The 22,171-nt window shown below is 43.3% G+C and overlaps 1 protein-coding gene across 2 annotated transcripts in view; it reads left to right on the top strand.

The window, feature by feature from the left end:
* Osbpl10 (oxysterol binding protein like 10) overlaps nucleotides 1-22,171 on the top strand; it is a 230,601-nt gene that overhangs the window by 157,926 nt on the left and 50,504 nt on the right. For both annotated transcript variants that reach the window (XM_090351798.1, XM_090351797.1), the window contains one exon: nucleotides 16,318-16,528. In XM_090351798.1, coding sequence (XP_090207924.1) covers nucleotides 16,318-16,528 — 211 coding nt within the window. The remainder of the gene's footprint in view (nucleotides 1-16,317; nucleotides 16,529-22,171) is intronic.

The following is a 22,171-nucleotide window of genomic DNA, read 5'->3' as shown; positions in this document are numbered from 1 at the left end:
TGTTACCCCTCTCTGCTTTTCCTTGCTGCCATGAGGTGTACAGCTCAGATCCACCCCGCCCTTCTGCTACAATGTTCTGCAGACCCAGAAACAGTGGAGTCAATTGACCGTAGAAACTGTGAGCTTTGTAAATCTTTCCTGTGTTATTATTTTTAGGAGATAATTCTTTTTTTTTTGCATTTTTTATTGTAATTAGTAAAAGGGTTACATGATATTTGCCAGATAGAAGGTGCATTAATTCACATACATTGATACCCTTTCACATGTCTTGGTACCCATTTCCCCTCCCCTCCCATACCCCCCACCCGTCTTGGTTTTCCCCCCTTCCCTATCAAATTTCAAATAACCAAATACAAATAAATTCAATATATCAGATAACAAAGTGAGATACTATAACAATATGAGATAACCAAGGGACAGCAAAGGAGATGAGAGACAACATAGTACATTAAGGACAACAATCATTCGTTATATGGCTTTTGTTTGGATATCCTGGAGGTCCTTTCAATTAGCTTCATACTACATGGCCTTATGTATCAAGATTTTGCTCTATTGCAAATCTCTGCTAGTAGAGCCCAAGGTTTTCTACTGATTATGACGAATGAGGGAAACCATTGAGCCTAAGTTCCTGTGAGTCTGGCTTACTTCACTTAATATGATTTTTTCTAAGTCTTTCCATTTCCTAACAAATGGGGCGATGTCATTCTTTCTGACAACAGCATAGAATTCCATTGTGTACAAATACCACAACTTGTTGATCCACTCATCAACTGAGGGACATCTAGGTTGGTTCCATATCTTTGCTATGGTTAATAGTGCTGCAATGAACATTGTTGTGCTAGTGGATTTAGTATGCCCTTGTTTCTGGATGGTTGGGTAAATGCCAAGTAGTGGAATTGCTGGGTCATAGGGGAGTTCTATGTTTAGCCTTTTGAGGCACTGCCACACTGCTTTCCATAGTGGTTGAACGAGTTTGCACTCCCACCAACAGTGTAGTAGTGATCCCTCCTGGCCACATCCCCTCCAGCATCTGTTGTTATTCGTTTTCCTGATCCTGGCCATTCTAGCTGGAGTGAGGTGGAATCTTAGAGTTGTTTTGATTTGCATTTCTTTTATGACCAGAGATGTTGAGCATTTCTTCATGTGTCTATAGGCCATTTTTGTTTCTTCTTCAGAGAAGATTCTCTTTAAGTCTTTGGCCCATTTTTTAATGGGATGGTTGTTACTTTGGAGATTAGTTTTGGAGTGATTCCATTTTTTGAGTTGTTGATATATTTTAGATATGAGGCCTTTGTCCATTGTTTGGTTGGTGAAGATCTTCTCCCACTCTGTAGGCTTCCTGATTAGTTTACTAGCTATGTCCTTTGCCATACAAAAGCTCTGCAGTTTAATGCAGTCCCACTTATCCAGCCTTTCTCTGATTTGTTGTGATTCTTGGTAGGAGATAATTCTTACAGTGGCAAGTTATTCTAGCCTGATTAATGGTGGGCTAGAAATCTCAGGTGAAGTCATCAACAGGATTAGTGTCTCCCCCTCCCAGAATAAAAAAAAAAAAGATGGCTTTTTTTTTTTAACCTGCATTCATAAGTGGTCCTCATCTACCATTTGTCCTCACCTTCTCTTCTAGCTCTGGTGCCTGCTGCAAATTCCTGACTTCATAAGGACATTGGTCATATTGGAACAGGGTCCACTCTAATTTGATTACCTATGGAGTGACCCTGTCTTCAAATAGAGTCATAGTATCTTAGAACTAACTGGATTAGCACTTCAACATAAGAGTTTGAGAACACAATTCAACCCATAACATTTGTGTTTTTCACCGTTTTAAAAATTGTTAGCCAGGTACCACTGGCTCACATGTATAATCCTAGCTACTCAAGAGGCTGAGGTCTGAGGACTGTTGTTCCAAGCCAGCCTAAGTGACAGATCTAAGAGACTCCTGCCTCCAGTTAACCACCAAAAAGCTGTGGTCAAGTGGTGGAGCACCAACCTTAACCTTTAGCAAAAAACAAAAAACAAACAAAAAAACAACAACACAGATGTGTGAAGCTCTCAGTTTAAATCCTAGTGTCAGAATTAGTGCCAAAAATTAATCAAATCATTATTATAAGCTGAGCTGTCATACTAGCTGAGGCAGGAGGATTGCTTCAGTCCAGGGAGTCAAGGCCAGAGTGAGCAATATAGTAATACCTATTCTACATACATAGACAATACATAATACATACATCATACATACCATATTTACATACATAATTTAGAAAATACATTTAAATCCTCATGCCCCTATCAGCAACTTTAAGTACCCTCAAAGGCAGAATCATTCCATCCTGGCTGTCTCATCTCTCTAAATTATTCTGGTTGAAATAATCAAGAATGAGGCTACAACAGTGTCGGGAGCAAGAGTGGAATCAAACTGTACTTTGATTTGCATCAGATAATTGCTTGATTGTCTCATTGTTTTTTGGCCTTCTCCTGTTCAATTGATCTGAGATTTACCATATGAATGTAACCCCCAACAGTTCCCTGATTAACCATCTGGATGTAACACCTGGCAGTGCCCTGGTCTCAAGAAGGGATATAAACTTTGAGTTGAGAATAAACGGGGCGCTGCAGTTTTTGCCTGGGCTGCAGACCTCCCAGACCCGATGTGTTTGTCTCTCTTCTAATTTTTCCAGTCCCTGCCCCCTATTTCAGGAACCCCAATTTGCTGCCGGTAGGCCCCGGCACAACAGTGCTTAAAAAAGATGATCTTTGTAATTATATGTCTTTGTTTGTGTGTATTAGAGTCACAATAATGCCAGAATGTTACAGTGCTAGTCTCTAGGAAGTGGGTTCCAGGTAATTTTTACTTCTTTCTTTATAACTATTTTTACTGTTTGATTTTGTTGATGGAACAACAAACAACTACTTAACAAATGTTGAGGAAAGATGACAGGAGAAACACTGAAAAGGCAGAAACATAGTTATTTTCTGAGGCAAGAGATACTACTTTCCTTCTAGAATATATGTCGTAAACAAGAGGAAGCATACACTATTGTGAGTTTCCCAGCCATGAGTTAGAAAAATAATTTACCAAGAGGAGAGATTAGAAACTTATAGAACACTGCAAAGGGAAGCAGCATTCCTCCCAGCAACAAAGAAATGCCATTGCTGAACAAATAGGAAACGTGGCACAAGCTTTCATGGGATTGCTTGGCAGTTTATTGATTTTCCTTAAAAATGGGCTTTCTTGGTTAGTTGTTTCTTCCTTGGAATTGTTTGAATCTAACTGAACCACTTAGTCCTTTCTCCTCATTTCACCTGGCTACATAGGATCATGAATCCTAGTATTTAGCTTTGAAATGTAGCAGGACTCTCCTGAATCCTTACTCAGGAGAATTGAACACCAGCGTGGCGTTGCCACTAAAGTAAAGCTGTAAAACCTCTTGGTTGGGAGAGCAGAAGACCCAGAGTCCACATATCTCCAACCCTCCCTTCTCACTTCCGTGCCCATTCAGATAACTTCCACTAGGAATCAATAGGTCCAGGATACTGTTATGATAAAGACTGAGATTCAAGGACACAGATCTACTTGGGAAGAAAGTTTGAGCAGCGCCAAATGGAAAGCCAAAGGCAAATCCAGCCCAAATTCTGGAGAGGGGTGGAGATCACCTGTGTGTGAATGAATTATGGTGCCAGGATGGAGGACTATGAGGCCAGGACAAGCAGAGCCAATCCAGAAAACACAAAACCTGGAGTTCAATCCCTAGTCCTAGGAAAAGGGATGGGAGAAGAAAAATAAAACAAAAATAAAAACTCCCAAATGAAAGAAGACTTTGAAGAACACTGGACTATGGTTAAGAGGCCAAACTTAAGAACTGAATACAAATTAAAGGTATAGGAAACCTTTTCAATGAAAATGATAGTGAAAATATATCAATTACAAATAGACATGGCCAGAAAAGATTCTGTGTTCAGTATGGTTCAAATACCAAGTCTACAGGACAAGGAAAGGGTTATTGAACACTGCACGATGAAAGCCTCAATTGACTTGTAAAGGGAACCTCTTTAGAATTACATCAGAATCTCTTAAGAAAAACCCTAACAGCCAAGGAAGCATGGAGCAATGTTTTTCAAGCCCTGAAAGTAAATAACTGCCAAGCAAGCTTACTATATTCAGCAAGATTATCCTTTAAAATTGTTGGAGGAAAAGAAAAGTCCTTCCAAGATAAACCCAGACAAAAACAATTCATGACCACTAAGCCAGTGTGGCAGAAAGTACTTAAAGGACTCCTACAATGCATAAAGATGGCTCAAGAATAAATTTCTGGAAGTGGTACTGTTTGGCTCACAGTAGTAGAAGGCTAATTTTGAGGGCTCTGAGACAGTGCCCAAGCTCTAAGTTCAAGCCCCACAGCCAGTACCAAAAAAAAAAAAAATGTTTTATGAGAGAAATAAAGGAAAAAATGGGAAGAGGAAAGAATCAAATGTTGTTCGTTTCAGTCAACTAAGATGAATAAAGAGAAAAAAGGACAGTATTCACATCAGGGAGGAGAGAAACACAATAGTGTAGCAGGAATTACCTGTCTTTGAAATGATCTTAGGGCTCCAATTAAAAGACTCAGTCTGGCTGAGTGGATAAAAATTAAAAAAAACAAGATTTGTTTACTGTCCTGAATAGATAAACTTCACAAAGATGTACACAGATTGAGAACAAAAGAGAACAAAAGGATGGAAAGCTATAGACCAAGAAAATGGAAGCTAAAGCAATCAGGAGTAGCTATATTCATATTTGACAAAAGAGAAAAGATTTCAGATAAAAGCTAGGTATAGTGGTGCATTTCAGTAATTCCAGCTACTTGGGAGAGTTCAAGAGACAGCTTAGGCAAAGATTTCAGCCAGACACTGTCTCAGAAACCAATAATAGTAAGAACTGAGAATTCATCAAATTAACAAGCTTCTGCCCAGCAAAGGAAACAGCTACCAAAGGGAAGAGAGACCCTACAGAGTTGGGAAAAAAAATCTATGTAGTTGAGATACTATTCATCTGGGGAAGCTGCTGGAGCAGGGTGGGAGATGAGAGGTTGATAAGGAATAAACAAGATAGATATGTTCTAACTTTCCTCCATGTATGTTGATGAAAGTGTCATGGTGTGCAAACAATGATGTACATATAAGAAAATATCCTAGTGAAGGCTGTTGTATAGTATGATTCATACATACTATTTAAAAAAAATTGAGAACAAGTTAACTATTTAAGTTAACAAGCTAACTTGTGGGCCTGACCCGGCTGCTCTGAATTGAGGCTTTTCTCCCTCCTGAAGGAAAGCGCCAGACTTTGCACTGAGCCATGAGGTTTGTTTGTGAAAATATTAGAATCTCATATTTCTTAAGTGTCTTAGGAAGGATTTGTGTCTTAAGAGTGTGTAAAGATCAAGTTTATGCCAGGCTCAGTGGCTTGCATCTATAATCCTAGCTACTCAGGAGGCTGAGATCTGAAAATCGAGGTACAAAACTAGTCTGGGCACTAAAGACTGTGAGACTCTTATCTCCAATTAATCACTAGAAAACAGCAAGTGGAGCCAAGGCTCAAGGGGTAGGACAGTAGCCTTAAGCTGAAGAGCTCAAGGACAGCGTCTAGACCTACCAGAGTCCCACGACTGACCAAAAAAAAAAAAAAAAAAGTTTTACATTTGTGCTGTGTGATAGTGCTGAAGGACATTGGTGGTAGAAAAGCCTCAAATGAAGAAATGACAGAAAGGGGACAGGTGCTAAGAAATGCAGAGGGCTCATCCCTCTCCAGGAGGGATATGTTTGTATACAGCTTGGGATGTTCTTGGCCTCTGTTCTGGACAACCCCAGTTGGTTTGTAAGCAGCATGGAGACCTCTTGTTAGGGCCTGGCATACTGGTGGCTTAAACACACAAGTTCTGTGTCTGGATTGTGTTGTCAGGCCTACTTTTGCTTCCTCCACCCTTATCTCCTGTGGCAAAGGCCTGCCAGTAAGATGCTGGATTTATTTTTAATTTACATCACTGTTATTTTAATGGTGATGTACAGAGGGATTGCATTTACATGCATTTGGTAATGAGTACATTTCCTTTCATACAGTGTCTTCCCTCCCCTTGCTCTCTCTCTCCCATCTCCACTTCTAAGTTATACGGTTCACTTTCATTGTTGTGCCCAAACTTCGGGGTCGCTGAAGACCACCAAGGAGCTGAATCCGATGTAAGAGCACAAGAGTCTTTATTGCAAGCTGGAGCCTAGACTCATAACTGACACCACACAGCGGGTCTGAGTTGAGAGAGCCCTAACCCTCCTGTTAACAGGGTTTTTATACAAAGTCAGGTCTTGGGGGTTCCAGCAGTTACTACATGATTAGTTAGCAGTTAAGCTAATCAAATCATGATCTTATTGACTATGGGTACAAGTTTAAACAATAAAGGAGTGAAAAAAAACATATACAATGCTCTCTTATGTCCAGGACTCTGGTGTTTGTCACCTAGTGACTAGTTGGTGAGTTTCAGTAAAAACATTATTAAAATGGAGTCTGAATTCAGAATGGCTTCACTGTGGTTAGGGCTCTACATCATCAGTGAGTTCCACTGCTGCACTTTCTCCCTCAAGTTCCCTCCTTCCCTCCTGAAAATATACATGTGAATACACCATACATATAGAAGACAATCATCGAAAAATAAAAATGAGGCCAGGCACCTGTGGCTCACACCTGTAATCCTAGCTAATCAGGAGGCTGAGATCTGAGGATCAAGGTTCAAAGCCAGCTCAGGCATGAAAGTCCTTGAGACTCTTACCTCCAATTAACCACCAGAAAACTGGAAGCAGCACTGTGGCTCAAGTGGTAGAGCTGTAGCCTTGAGCTGAAGAGGTCAGGGACAGCGTCCAGGACCAGAGTTCAAGTCCCATGACTGACAAAATTAAATAGGTAGATAAAAATGAAAGGGATCTCTTGTTTCCATATCTTGGAGTTTGTTTTGATATGTGTGTGTGTAATTTTATGTAAATATCAAGATGCATGTAGGGATTGCACCTTTGTGTTTCTCTCCTAAGAATATCCTCTCTTGGTATGTTATACCAAAATCTTGTATATTGGTTTTTTTTTTTTTTTTTTGGTTGGTGGGGAGTCATGGGGCTAGAACTCTGGGCTTGGGCACTGTCCCTGACCTCTTCAGCTCAAGGCTACCACCCTACCCCTGGAGTAACAGCCCCACTTCCAGGTTGTGGTTTTTTTTTTTTTTATTGTAATTAGTAAAAGGGTTACATGATATTTGCCAGATAGAAGGTGCATTAACAGGTTTGTTTTTTGTTGTTGTTTGTTTGTTTGTTTTGTTTTCGGTTGTGGGACTTGAACTCTGGGCCTGGGCGTTGTACCTGAGCTCTTCAGCTCAGGGCTATAACCCTACTCATTGAACCACAGTACCAATTCTGGTTTTCTGGTGGTTAATTGGAGAGAAGAGTCTCACAGACCTCAGTGCACAGGCAGGCTTTGAACCATGATCCTCAGATCTCAGCCTCCTGAGTAGCTAGGATTACAGATGTGAGCCACCACGCCCAGCTTTTTTGGGGGGTGGGGGGTCATGGTGCTTGAACTGTGGGCCTGGGTGCTGTCCCAGAGCTCTTTAGCTCAAGGCCACCTCCCTATCCCTGAGCCACAGCCCCACTTCCCATTTTCTAGTGACTAATTGGAGATTGAGTCTCATGTTCTTTCGTGCCCGGGCTGACTTTGAACCTCAATCCTCAGATCTCAGCCTCCTGAGTGAGGAGCTAAAAGGCTCTGAAGCAGCAACCATCTTGTTGTTTATATAAATTGTGAGTGACCCAAAAGTGCACATAAATTAAAGAAACAGAATTGTGGTGCGAATAAGTCCCAGGAACTGACCTGTCTGTGTTAAAATTAATCAGAACTCGCATAAATTCAAGGGATGGCATTTGTTTTCTAAGCCATAAAACTACCCTCAGACAGTTAATTAGGACTCTACTGGCATGGGAACCTCTCGATAGCTTCCATTGCCCTGAAATGTCCCTAACCCCCACCTCATCTCACTCAAATAGCTGATTGCTGTGTTGATGTAAATCTGTGGTCTTTGGCTTTAAAAGCCCAGTAAAAATTCAGCTTAGCATCTCCTCCTAAGCTCCCGCTGTATGGGTTTGTAGGACAGGGGCCCAGAGCTAGCCCGCCTGAATAAAGCCTTGAGTTTGCATTTCGGAACATCTGACTCCTCGGTGGTCTCCTTGGTGGTCGTCCTGACACTTGAGCTTTACACTGAGTAGCTAGGATTACAGGTGTGAGACATTGCACCCGGCTTCAGGTGCTGAATTTCTTAATGCTGCTCACAGGTTCTCGCAGGAGCAGGGGTGGACATTGAAAGCTGGTATTGTGGTTTAAATATCCAGCAACGATGAGCCTTGCACAGTAATGACATGAACCTCCTAAGGAAACTGAATTCAGTGTCAGGCATCTGGAGACAAGAAGGGCACCTTGACTGTCGGCTTTCTGGAAAGGAGGGTAGATATTCTGTTGCTAGATAAAGTAATACACCTTTCAGATGGCCAGTTAGATCTGCCTGCGGAGTACTCTTTGCTGTGAGAGAGGGACTTGGATATGTGTGCACTTGCATACCTTTCAAAGGTATAAAAAGTCGTAATTTCACGGCCAGGTGCTGTGGCTCACACCTGTAGTCCCAGCTGCTAGGCAGGTGGTGATTGGGAGGATAGAGATTTGAGGCCATGCTGTTCAAGTATTAGTGAGCCTCTCATCTCAGTCAGCAATCCAGGTGTGCTGGCACCATCCTGGTATCTCAGCTGCTTAGGAGGGTTACAGGCTGAAGCCTGCTTCTGTCTAAAGCAGAAAAGGGCTGGGGGCCTGGCTCAGGGTGGGTCGAATGCCTTCCTGGAAAACTTGCAGTCCTGAGTACTACTGGGAGATAACCACACAGGTCAAAATACTACCACAACAGCTCTCAAGGCAGACCAGGATCGGTGAACCAAAACTGATGTAGGATCTACAGCTAACATGAAAGCCAAAAGATCCTCCATGCAACCAGAAATCACCAGTTGTTCTCGAAGATTGTCACAACTTGGAATAAGCAAACATAATGATCCACGCTGCAACAGAAGAACCAAAATGTTAGGTTAGACAGGAGCAATGGGGAAATGCCAAGGGAACCTAAAGTGGAGACTCAGTGCTTCAGTGTGTGTGTGTGTGTGTGTGTGTGTGTGACACTGTTATGCTACAAGCTAAACTTGGCTAGACCTAAGCTTTTGATGCTTTCCATCCTTGTGTAACATAAAGCAAGCCCCTGATAAGACTGGTAAGGAGAAGGCCTAATAAGGCAAGACCCTCTTCAAGATTCGCTTTGCTGTGGAATCCATCCACATCGTTTGTGGCTCCCTGAGCATGGTTCCCAGCGAGGAAAGAAGCTTTGGTCTGGCCCGTGTGCAAGTTGCCTTCTGGCTATACTGTAAGAAAAATGGAAGAGAGTGGAAAAGGAATAGCCTATCCCCTATCGTCAACAGGAGAAGACTGTTTATTGAAGAACAGCAAGAGGCACGACCTTCCCAAGGCATTGGAGGTTGTACCGGGCTAGTCTCCCCTGGGGTTGAGAGTGGTTTTGGCCCAGATCGGAATAGCCTGCCTACAGACAGATATGTGGTCAAGCTTGTCTGTATGTACCTGATGTCTTGCTCAACCCAGGGGAATAAAGCAGGAATCAGTCCACATACTATGTCATTATATTCTCATTATACTTTAATTCCTCTGACATAGGTTTTTCTTAGGTGGTCATGGGTAATCACATGTACAGCAACTCCTGAGATGGTGTCAGTCATATTTCTTTCATAAGTTTCATCTCAATCATTCTTTTTGAGTAGGTCCTAGGGAGGGACTTGTTGCTCTAATCCCTTCAACAAAAGCTTATGCTGGGTGGATGCAATGGCCATTCTCAGCTTCTCTTTCTGATCTTTCTGAGATGTTCTCCCATGAGAGTGCATGTAAACTTCACTATCCTTCCTAAACTTTGCTATCACTCAAGTCTTGCCTGAAATCTCTCACTGGAGGCAAAGGAAGAGACAGCTGTACTGCCCTTTTGTCACCACTAGCTGTTTGGGACCACAGCCAGGCCTGAGTACTGCTCCTGCAGGATATCAGTCTCTATGTTGTGATAAAGCTATGGGCCAGTGCCTACGCCTTGAGTTCAAATCTCATTACTGGCACACAAAACAAACGTGAAAGTTTTGCTTGCAATGTGGGGACTGGATTAGGATTAAGTCAGGATTCAGATTTAAAAACAGGATGGCTGGAAGGTAAGGATTTTGAGGCAAAGCATTCAAGGAATGAATGTGTCTATTAAGGATCTCTATAGAAGAGCTGGTGGATGTTTCAAGAAGTTTCTTCTAGAATATGAAAGTAATGCTGGTGAGGTGAGAGAAGTAGTAAAGTCATATTAATGAAGACAGTGAGCCCTTAGTGTGTATATGGTTTTAGTTCTAGAAGCATGCTTTTCTCTTTTTCTCTCTGTGTCTATCTCTGTCTGTCTGTATGTCTGTCTGTATTATAGTTTTAAAGGATAATATATAAGTAGAAAAAGTGCCTAAGCTAACTTACCTTCTGACCCAGAGGGGAGAATTTCACTAGACTGAGGAGAAATGCCATTCCAAAGCTGGCGTCAGATTGTCTGGGCTACCTATGAGCCAGATAGAGTTACAGAAGGCCCCAGGGGAGGCTGAGGGGACTCTGCCAACCAAGACAAGCAACTATGGCTCCTAAATCAGGATTAGGAATCTCTGTCCAGGAAGTGCTTTGCTGTGATCTTGTGACTACATGGGTGGATAAACATAATTGTTGATATCCGGTCTGTATCAGAACTGGACTTCTCACATCCTGGAAACTCAATATCAGGATTTGGCAGAAATAGTGAGGACAAAAGAGGCCCTGGTCCCCTTTCGGCTATCTTAACTTCTGTGTTAGAAAGATTTAAACTTGTTGAGTGGAATGTCATAGCACATTGGTCTTGGCTTCTTGATTTCAGCTTCTTTAAGCTATGTAGCCACTGGATCCTGATAGCATTGATTTTTGTAATGCCTGGGCCATTGATTAGCACAGGCCCGAGTTTGTCCTGCCTGTGAAGGTTAACTTCACCTATCGTTACTCTCGCACAACCTCAGAGTAGATACTTGCAATCTCTTTGATTCTGAGTTTGGAGCCCGTTTTTGTGCAGATGTGATAAGGTGGAGCGGCCTATGAATGTGGAAGCTACATTCCTGGGAGATGGGGACTGTTTTTAAACGCAGTGGATGGAGTCTTGGGGGAAGTGCCTGTGGCTGGTCAGCTGAGCTGGCTGGTGGAAGGTGTGCCTTTGTCTTCCCTCCTTGCTGATCCTTGGAAGGAGATGGGAGCTCTTAGGATTGTCTCCTGGAGTTTGGGTGTGAACTGTCTTTTTAGGCCCACCTTCATCTTTTCTTGGGTACCCTTAATTAAATTAGATCTCCAGAGTCTGATAAGCACCCTTTTTCATGCCCCCCTGGTCTTGTGTGAGCAGTGAGCTGATGTGGAGCTCCAGAGCCAGGACCGTTCCAGGGTTCCTCAATTTTTTTTTCCAGAGTCTGTTGGAGTTAATATAAAGTGAGGATGAGGAGGCTGGAGTGTGGCTTAGTATGTGTGAGGCCCAGGGTTCCATCCTCGGCACCACCAAAATCAAGTGAAGATCAGTTTTGATAATGTCGTTAAAAACTAGTGTTTTGGTTGTGGGTTTTTTGTTTATTTTGTTTTTTTTGTAAGGTTGAGTGGTAGGATAGGCATTTATGGCTTATCCTACAATCCTATCTACTCAGGAGGCTCAGATCTGAGGATTGAGATTTTGAGGCCAGCCTGGGCAGGAAAGTCTGGAGACTCTTGTCCTTAGGCAACCAGCAAAAAGCCAGAAATAGAGATGTGGGTCAAGTGGCAGAGCACCAGCCACGAGGGAAAAAGCCAAGAGAAGAAGAGAAGGAAGGGAGGGAAAGAGAGAGAAGCCCGGAGTTCAAGCCCCCTAACTGACACATCTTATAGAGAAGGGGAGGAAAAGGAATCTGTAGGAAGTAGATTCTATGTGCCCATTTCTGTGTTCCACTCATTATTTAGAGTTCCGTTAATCAGGAAAGATGAGGCATCTGGTTATGACTGTCTGTCACAAAGACTTACTCAAGGGGGCGCTGTTGGCACTTAGGCAACAGTCCTCTGTGTGTTGCATGGAACTAGGCCCAAGCTTGTGGAGCATTTAGCACCATACCCCTCTCACTCAGTGCCAGTAGTTCCCTGTGTCCTTGTAATTACCAAAGCTGCCCGGCTGCCATTTCCTCATGCCTGCTGGAAAAGGCCACCTGCCTCTAACACAGGCCCTGGTTCCTAGTAAATACAAGTGAGTACTTTGCAGAGTTGCTAATGTGTGATTCTGTCTCTGGACTTACGCTCCTGTGGTAATAGATAGGATGTGCCATAAGCCAATTTTGTGTTTTTATTACTTAAGATTTGCTTAAATATTTGTGAAACAAGTATCCCAAACTCTGTGACTGGAATATAGTGACATCATTTTGTTTATTAAAAAATCCTGTGTGGTTAGTGACTCGATGTTGCACCTAAGCATGATGGTACCATGCATAATAGTAAAAAGATTTAATGTGTGCTTAGTCATCATAGCTCTCTTTTATTAAACACATGATTTATTATTTCTTTTATGCTGATTCTGGTGCTTGAACTCGGCCTTGTGCTCTTTCTTAGCTTTTTCTCAAGGCTCAAGTCTGGCACTTGAGCCCTTTACTGACTTTTTGATGGTTGAGTAGCTAGAATTACAGGCCTGAACCCCCAGAGCTGTCTATATTATTTTACTAAGATAAAGTTTTATTGTAAGAAAGTGAAGAATATACTGACTACCACCAATAGTTTGAAATCCACTTTTCCCTAACGATTAGCACTTACATATAGAGCTAACTATCAAGGAATACTTTATTGTATTTGAAATTAAATTTAACTGGTTGGCAGTATTTCTTGGCAAGGCTGAACTGATTATACAAGTTATTGTCCTTTAATACATATAAAGATTTGATAGGCTAAAGCTGCATTTGCATATGCCTAGTATTGCATTATTCTTACTTTTTTTTTTTATCAGTCTTGGGGCTTGAACTCAGGGCCTGAGTACTGTTCTTGGGCTTTTTCAAGGCTAGAGTTTTACCACTTGAGCCACAGCACCACTTCTGGCTTTTTTTTCTTTTCTTTTCTTTTTCTTTTTTTTTTTTTTTTTTTTTTGGTGGGTCATGGGGCTTGAACTTAGCCTGGGAACTGTTCCTGAGCCCTTCAGCTCAAGGCTACCACCCTACCCCTGGGCCTGGGCGCTGTCCCTGAGCTCTTCAGCTCAAGGCTATGGCCCTACCCTTGAGCCAAGCCCCACTTCCCATTTTCTAGAGGTTAATTGGAGATAAAGACTCTCACGTCCTTTTGTGCCCAGACTTGCTTTGAACCTTGATCCTCAGATCTCAGCCTCCTGAGTAGCTAGGATTACAGGCATGAGACACCATGCCTGACCTTCTGGCTTTTTTCTATGTGTGTGAGATATTGAGGAATCGAACTCGTGCCTGCTAGCAAGCACTCTTACCACTAGGCCAAACTCCCAGCCCCATAATGCATTCTTTAGTTTTCATGTCTTAATTAAGTTCTTGGACTTGAGTGAGAGAAGAGTGAGATTTGGTTGGTTTACTCAGTAGATAGTCACTGTCTTTGGCTAAGTCAGTGAGCAGCACAGGTGAGGGACCTAGCGTACACATTAGCATAAATGAGAAGTAAGTTACTTGAGAAGCTGAAGGAAATGAATGCTTTGGAGAAAAGCTCAGGAAGGTGAGACGGATAGGAATGTAAGTGGCTGGGCTAGAGGACTGATTTTCAATTAGATCGGGAAGCACTCTTGATAAGGCAGCTTTTGAGCAAAAACAGGAGCAGAAATAGATAGTGAACCCCTCTTAGGTGATAGGCACTGTTTTTACAGCCAGACTGGCTCGATAGCATTTCTGATCTGAAAACCCATTGTATACTTACTTCTAGGTTATGGGCGTAGACTGTAGTAACCTGTTAGGATTAGCTGTCTAATTCTGTTTTTTTTGTTTGTTTGTAAAACAAACACCCCCTGTGTGTGGTGCTCTCCTTTAACTGCTCAGCCTCACGGAAGGTTGCTCTCTATCAGCCCGAAGCCGACTCCTAGCTCCATTCACTGAGTGCTGGTGACATTATTGCTGGGGGGGGGGGGGAGTTAGAAACTCCAAGATATCTAGGATATAAGACAGTAAAGTGAGGCAATACCACATTACTAAATGTGCAACATGTTTATTAACATTGACTGTGTGTGTACGTGTGTGTGTGCTGTAGGTGCTCAGGGCCAGGGCTCTTTCCCTTAGCTTTTACTCAAGGTTCTTGCCCTTGAGCTCCATTTCCATTTTTGGCTTCTTGCTGCTAACTGGAGATAAGAATCTCCAATTAGCTTTATTTCCTCAGATCTCAGCTTCCAGAGTAGCTAGGATTACAGATATGAGCCATTAGTACTAAATGCCATTGACTTTTTAAAGAATTATGTAGATGTAATTGGGATACATTGTCTACAGGAGAGGAAATGCCCCAGTGAGACCCCTCTTTACACCTAAGGTATGCTAATAAACTGTAAAAATTAATTTGATATAATGGTACTTGTTTTTGTAAATGAGATTGCAAGGGATGAGCTTTTTTGGAGGTAGGGATATTGGGGCCTTATGCTAGCTAGGTAAGTATATTCAAGTATATTGGCCCTTTTTATTTTTGTTACTTTTTCAAATAGGGTCTCAATTTTTGCCTGGGGTTGGCAGTTTGTCTATGTACTCTTTCTTGTTAGCTAGGATGACTGGTACACTACCACTCTACCTTTTTATTGGTTGGAATGGAATTGTGCAAACTCTTGTCTAGACTGGCCTTGAACTAGTCTTCCAAATTTCAGCCTCTCAAGTAGGTACTGTTAACAGAAGTTAGCCATCAAGCCCAGCTTCCCCCCCAATCCCTTCAACCCCTTCCCCCACAGTCATGGGGTTTGAACTTCAGTTCTGGGCATTGTTCCTGAGTTTGTTTAAGGCTAGCACCCTACCACTTCCATCACAGCCCCACTTCTGACTTTTTCTGTGTATGTGTTACGAGGCATCAAACTCAGAGCTTCATGTATGCAAGGCAAACCACATTCTCAGCTCCCCAGTTTTTTTTTTTTTTTTTTTAAGCAATGAATGATATAATATGGCAGGGTTCCCTCCTCCAAGGGAATAAAGAAAGACGAGAAAGAAACATGGTCCATCGAGCATGATTGGTTCCATGTGGTTACAGGCAGGCAGGCAGGCAGGCTCTGTTTCATGTGCAAGACAGCCTTTGTGGAAATGCTGGACAGCAGTGTCCCAGGCTGCAGAGAACAGGTCTTTGTCCTCCTCTCACCCTGACTTTGGACAGTTTCTCTAGCTCCTTCTCTTCTCCAAATGACTAGTTATTTGCTAGGCATCTTGTTTAACATGATAAGGTGTGAAACACAAGAGGAGGGATTTCACAAGATGCCTCCAAAGTCCTTTCCTAGCTCCTCTTGGAAGTTCTCGCCTTGACTAACAGATTCAAAGACATAGCCACAGTACTATTTTATTTTATGATAAGCTTCAGAATGAAGCCAGCGCATAGATAAAGTTACCTAATCAAGGTTTGTCTAGTGGGTAGATTAGTTGGATTGACTAAGATGGCTTTCCTTTTAGAGCTATGTCAGGTCCTGTTCCCTTCTGAAATGTGGAATGGCTCAGTTCTGGCTTCACTATGATTTTACTGGCGCTAATGTCAGCTTTAGATTTGTCTTCTATTCTTTTTATCGCGGAATTGGGCTGCCAACAAGTAAAGGCCCACAGCTGGTGGGTAGCATCTTTGCTTTGCCAGAGAGTCACAGCATCTCCTTTTGTCTTAGATGCCCTCTTTTCATAAAAGAAGGCGGCATATGTGCTATGGGAAGGTGCAAGGGCGTCTGTATTTAATGATTTTGCTGTTGTTACCTTTTGCATATCCGTAAAGTATAAGTGGTCCTGATGATTCCTGTCACCTCCTACATTTTTTTTTGAGGGGGTGGGAGTGTCTTTGTATGGATTCCCTTGACAATTAGCTGGCTTTGAGCATCTCAGTGGAGGATTAATGTGCAGTGAGCATTGCCCATGATCACTCTGCCTGACTGTCCAGTTCAGAGTTTCAGGGCTGGATCATCATTCTCTTAAGAAGAGATGCTTCACCCTCACCTCCTCACCGTCTCTGTTTTCTAGATGATGAACCAGGTGGAAGGGCAGCAGAAGAACCTTGTGCACGCCATCGAGTCCCTGCCAGGCTCCGGCCCCCTCACTGCCTTGGATCAGGACCTGCTGCTCCTGAAAGCTACCTCCGCTGCCACCCTTAGCTGCCTTGGGGAATGCCTCAGCCTGCTGCAGCAGAGCGTGCGCCAGGCAGGTCCACCCAACCACAAGCCCGGTGCCTCAGGTACAACCTCCTCTCCTCCTGGGCTGTGTGTTTAGGATGCTTGTTGCCCAGTCTGTGCATGCACATTTGCATCTGTCCCCCATTGTCTCCCCAGTTCCATTTTGTCTTTACCATCTATTCCACTACCCTTTTACCCAAGTTTGTCCACATTGGATAAGATATATTTTTCTTTGGCAGATTAGAAGTATATCCTATAAAAAAAAGAAGTGCAGACTCATTCCACTGCTTCACGCTTGTCAGCTTGGCTCTGTGCATCTCATTGCATTTATGACCTTTGCTCTTGTTATAAGGCGAGAATATACAAACTATATATATATATATATATATATATATATATATATATATATATATGCCACTCTTTGCCAGTTTGAATCTTTCGCCTTTATTAAGAGGCCAGTGGCTGCAGATTCCTGTCTCAAAGTCCAGCAGCCAGAAAACACACGTAGTACATTTAGGAAACAGGCCAAAAATGACAGAAACAATTGGGACACTATGGTGACCAGGGAACAGGCAGGAGACAGGACACAGGACCCAAACATGGAGTCACATGGCATGACATAATGGCACCTAAGCTAGTTCAAGCTTAAATAGGGTCAGGACAGGGGACAAGGTCACTAGAAGCTCGCTGTCCCAGTTACTGGACTGACAGGCCTAGTAACCTATCAGCCAAGTACCCACCCCTTCTCCAGGGATGCAGGTACCACCCATCACCTGGGGGAGAGGGCCTTTACCCTCCTCCACCAGGACAAGAGGCCAAATATAAAGCTTTGTTTTCTCATAAGCAGAGTCCTCCCTGCTCACCTTGAAGTTAAGCATCTGTAACTAATGAATATTCTTTTCTCTCCCTTAGGCTATCCTGCACTGGGTGGAGAATTCCCTCTCCTTTGCCAGAGGTGCCAGGATGGCTAAGAAGCCCCCAGCCCCTAGGCAGGTGCTGGCATGGCTGTGACTCAGTTTCCTTACTTAGGCTCAGCCACCTTACTTCACTCCCAATCCTCTGTCTTTGAGCCCATGGCTGTGCTCCTCTGTCTGGGGTCACTATAGACGAGGAGGTGCAGGTGGCTCTCCCACTCAGCCCTGCTGCCCTCTTCCCTGCCTGCCCCCCCCCCCCCCCTCCTCACAGCTTCCTGTGAGAGTTTGTTGGGAATGCATGGCAAAAGCATTTCTAGTTCTTTATCCAACACAGAACAGGTTTCTTTTTCTTTCTTTCTTTCTTTTTTTTTAAAGACACTAAGATTTTGAACTCAGCATTGTGCTTGCTAGGCAGATGCCTTGCCTACTTCATCGATACTCTCCCTTATCCCCATCTTGTTGCTTTAGGATCTCTGTGCTTTTGCTTAGGAGCAGGCCTCAGATGGTGAGCCTCTCGGCTTTGCTTCTCACATAGCTAGTATTTCCGGTGTGAACCATCTTGCTGGCTTGCTGGCTGAGATCTGGTCCTGGCAATCATCTGAGTTCTGCCTGAGCTGTGATCCTCCTACCTCTGCTTCCTGAATAGCTGAGATTATAAACCTGATCCACCACTCATGGTCTTTAGGAGCCTTACTCTTTTTGGAGGAAGGCGTATTCAATAAGCAGATAAACCAGCATTAGTAAAAACTAAATTGAATAATAAAGGACCAAATAGCTTGATATGTATGAGTCATATGTAAAATGATAAAAAAAAATAATATCCTCCTGGCCTTTGTTACCCAGGGTTTCCCTAGGTGCCTCTTAATTAAATGAGAGGGCAACACAACCGAGGATGTAAGAAGTACTGTGAAAGCTGGGTATCAGAGGTTCATCATGTTTGTAATCCTGGCTGTTCAGGAGGCTGAGACCTAAGGTTAAAGGTTTGAAGCCAGCCAAGGCAGACAAATTCAAGAGACTGCCCAATTAACCAGAAAAAAAAGCTGCACTTGGAAGTATGGCTCAACTGGTAGAGTCTTGAATGGAAATGAGAATACAGGGCCCTGAGTTTAAGCACACACACAAAAATAGCAGAGTGAGCTTGTGATAATCTTTATATTCTATGCTTTCCCCCAGTGGCCTTTGTCTTCTGTTTCACTGATGATTGAAAAATGTGGTTGGCTTTTCAGAGCTGATTGTGTGAACAGTCTGGATTTCTTTCTGTAACATCTACCACTGTTAACTGAGGTCTGGTTCAATCAGTGTTGAGCTTTGGCAACACATCTGAAATCCTTACAAAGTAGTAGATACTACCACATCCACTTTTCAGATGGCATACTGAGGTTCACAGCTCAAAGGAACTTTCCCCAAGGGCTCTCAACTAAGTCACCCAGGCAAAAGGACTTCTGGCTGTGGCAGATGCCTCTTTCTGCTGAGGGTTCCCTGCTGTACCCAGAGCAGGCCACCAGTGGAGTTGGGGCTGTGAGGCAAACCCCCAAATCCCTTGATTCTTTCTCTTCTGCTACTGCTTTTTTGGTGCTGGTCCTAGGGCTTGCACTCACGGCCTGGGCACTGTGCTTGAGCTTTTGTACAACACTAGCATTCTACCACAGAGTCATGGCTCTACCTCTAAGATTTTAGTGGTTAATTAGAAATTGATAAAAGTTTCACAGGCTTTCTTGCCTTGGCTGGCTTCAAACCACAGTCCTCAGATCTCAGCCTCCTGAGTAGCTATGATTACAGGTGTGAGCCACCAGCGCCCAGCTCCCTATCTCCTTTCTAAGCAGATGAGGAAGAGTCAGTTGCAGGGTCCAGTCTTGGAGGGGATCTGTATGTGTACTGAACGCTGAGCCAGAGAGCCCCAGCCTGCTCTCCTGTCTTTTCTGTCTTATGTGAGAATAGAATGGCAGAGGTGGAGGTTCAGCTGGATTTCTATACATTTCTAATCTCCTGGAGCCTAAGAAGACCCATTGTGACTTGTGAACACATCCATTTGGCCTGAAAATTTGGTCTGAAAATTTGATTTCTCTTGCTACCACTGAATAGACCCATTCTAGGACTCTTTGACTAGAAAATGGAACCTTGACCCATTTTCTTTAGGTTTGTGCCATCCTGGGGCTTGAACTCAGGACTTGGGTGCTGTCTCTGAGCTTCTTTTGGTCAAGACTACTACTCTACCACTTGTGCCACATCTACATTTCCAGCTTTTTGGTAGTTTATTGAAGATAAGAGTCCTGTGGACTCTACTGCTTCAGCTGGCTTTGAACTGCTATCCTCAGATAAGCCCATGGTATCCGTAACTCATCAAGTACCTATGCATACTGGGTGCTGGTGGCTCATGCCTATAATCTTAGCTACTCAGGATATACGTGTTACCTGATACCTGAAGATTGCAGTTCAAAGCCAGCCCAGGCAGTAACCACGAGACATAGCACCAAAAAGTTGGAAATAGAGTTGTGACTCAAGTGGTAGAATACTATCCTTGAGCCAAAAATGCTCAAGGACAGTGCCTACATCATGAGTTCAAGCTCCCAGGACCACCACACACACAACAACAACAACAACAACAACAACAAAAAAAAAAAAAAAAAAAAAAAAAACCATGTGAGTCTTGCTTAAGGTCTCTTGACTTCCTTCTCTTTTACTTCTGCTCTTTTCTAAATCAAATTAATTTTTGTTCTTGAGATATTCCATTTGGGAAATGGGTTGGCTTTGGAGCCTTTGTTTATAAATGCTTCTCTCTCTGATGCTCATTTGGTTTCAAGAACATGGAGTAACTAGACTCAAGTCTGAAAACACATTAGAAAAGCATCTGTCTGCCTTTCATCTATATTTTTTGGCTCTCAGACCTGTTTCTCGTCTTAACATTAGATATGTTGAGATAATTCTAAAGGTGAAATGCTTCTGTTTATGGAGTTTGTGGTGAAAATTAATGAGGTGGTTTAAGTTTTTGGTCAATCTTAAAGCCCCTCTCTTACCATTCTTACTAAGGCTATTTCAACAGCTAGGCGAGACATAGGCTTGGATGGAGGGGAACAGGGTTTCTGTTTTCAGTGGCCTAGATGTGTGCCTTAATGTAAGGGGATGAGACTGTGTGTTTTGAGTCTAGGCACAAGGGTTTCTCATGTGGCATGAACTGGGCCTTTCAGGATTTGGGGATATAGAGAGCTTTGTCAGCCCTGTTTGCAGTTAGTATTTGCTTGTGAGCATTGTTCAGTGTACAGAGGTCAGACTGAGAACAGTTACCTGTAAGCAGACGCCTGGTGTAGTGTATAGCATGTGTAGCCTGCCTGGAGGCCCAATGGTGGGTTTGTGGGTAGAGGATGCCAGAGTCAGCACAGTCAGGACACATGGTGACAGAGCACTGGTGACAGTAATGACAGCCCAGCTGCCCTTGGACATGAGTGACAGCCAAGCAAGACACAGGCAGTTGAGGGGAGAACTGGAGCAGAATCAGCCCGCTGTCCTGATTCTTCTGTAGAACCTTTTCATCTTCTCAGGAGATCTGTAGGACTGGCTTTGCTAAGCTCCTCTTAGTATCCCCTTGATGAGGTTTAGGGTAACCAAAAAGGGTTAAGGGTGGCTTCCCTGGACTTTGTTTTACCTTCTTTTGCTGGCCTCACTTCTTCTATCTCTTTCTCAACCATGTGGAGCCTCTCTCTGCTTTCTATCTGCTCCTTTGTTCTCTGACATCTGCTGCTCTGATAGATGTCCCGTGGACAGTATGGCCCATATACCTGTAGCTCATCAAATACCCATGCAGGCTGGGCTCTAGTGGTTGATGCCTCACTACTCAGGAGGCTGAGATCTGAGGATGCTGGTTCGAAGCCAGCCCAAGCTCTAAGACTGAAATGAACTTGACTCATTTTTGGAATAGGAGTACATGGAGAGAAGGTAATGAGTCTTCCAAGCTCTTAGGCACAGAACAAAGTCAAGCTGTTTAGATTTATTTCAGTTGTAATGAGAATTCATTTATGGCTTATGCAGCAAAGTTATATAATGTAATAGCTGATATTAAAAAGAGCAACTTTTGGGGCCAGGAGTGTGGTCTAGTGGTAGAGTGCTTGCCTAACATGCATGAAGCCCTGGGTTTGATTCCTCAGTACTGCATACACAGAAAAAGCTGGAAGTGGAGCTGTGGCTCAAGTTGCAGAAAGCTAGCCTTCTAAAAAGCAGCCCAGGGACCATACTAAGGCCCTGAGCTCAAGCCCAAGCCCCAGGACTGGAAAAGAGAAGGGGGGGACAGTATTTTGTCAAGTGCTGGTAGCTCACACTTGTAACCCTAGCAACTTGGGAGGTTCAGATCTGAGGATCATGGTTCAAAGCCAGCCTGGGTAGGAAAGTCCATGGCACTCTTTGATTAACTACCAAAAGGCCAGAAGTGGAGCTATGGCTCAAGGGGTAGCATATTACCCTTGAGCAAAAAAGTTCATGGATAGTGCCCAGGCCCTGAGTTTAATCCCTAGTACTGGCACGTTTATGCACGGGTGGCTGACATCTGAGGATCTAAGCTAAGCAAGAGCACATAGTCCCTGAGTTCAAGTACCCCCCCACACACATACACAGGAGAGATTTTGTGTATAAATACATACTTGGGTTGGATAATCCTGCACAAAGAAACACACATGCATACACAGCCCTTTCTCTGCCCTTGCTATTTTGCTTCCATCAACTAGATTCCTTTGGTTACTAAAAGTTTGGGCTCCTTGGAAGTTTGACATTCCAGTGCAAAAGGCTAGTGGGCCATCTCTTTCG

Source organism: Megascapheus bottae, chromosome 18, assembly GCF_031878675.1.
Source record: "Megascapheus bottae isolate mThoBot1 chromosome 18, mThoBot2.hap1, whole genome shotgun sequence".
In the NCBI taxonomy this organism is placed as follows: Eukaryota; Metazoa; Chordata; class Mammalia; order Rodentia; family Geomyidae; genus Megascapheus; species Megascapheus bottae.
Note: the sequence above shows the minus strand (reverse complement) of the source record. Positions and strands in the feature narration are given on the sequence as shown.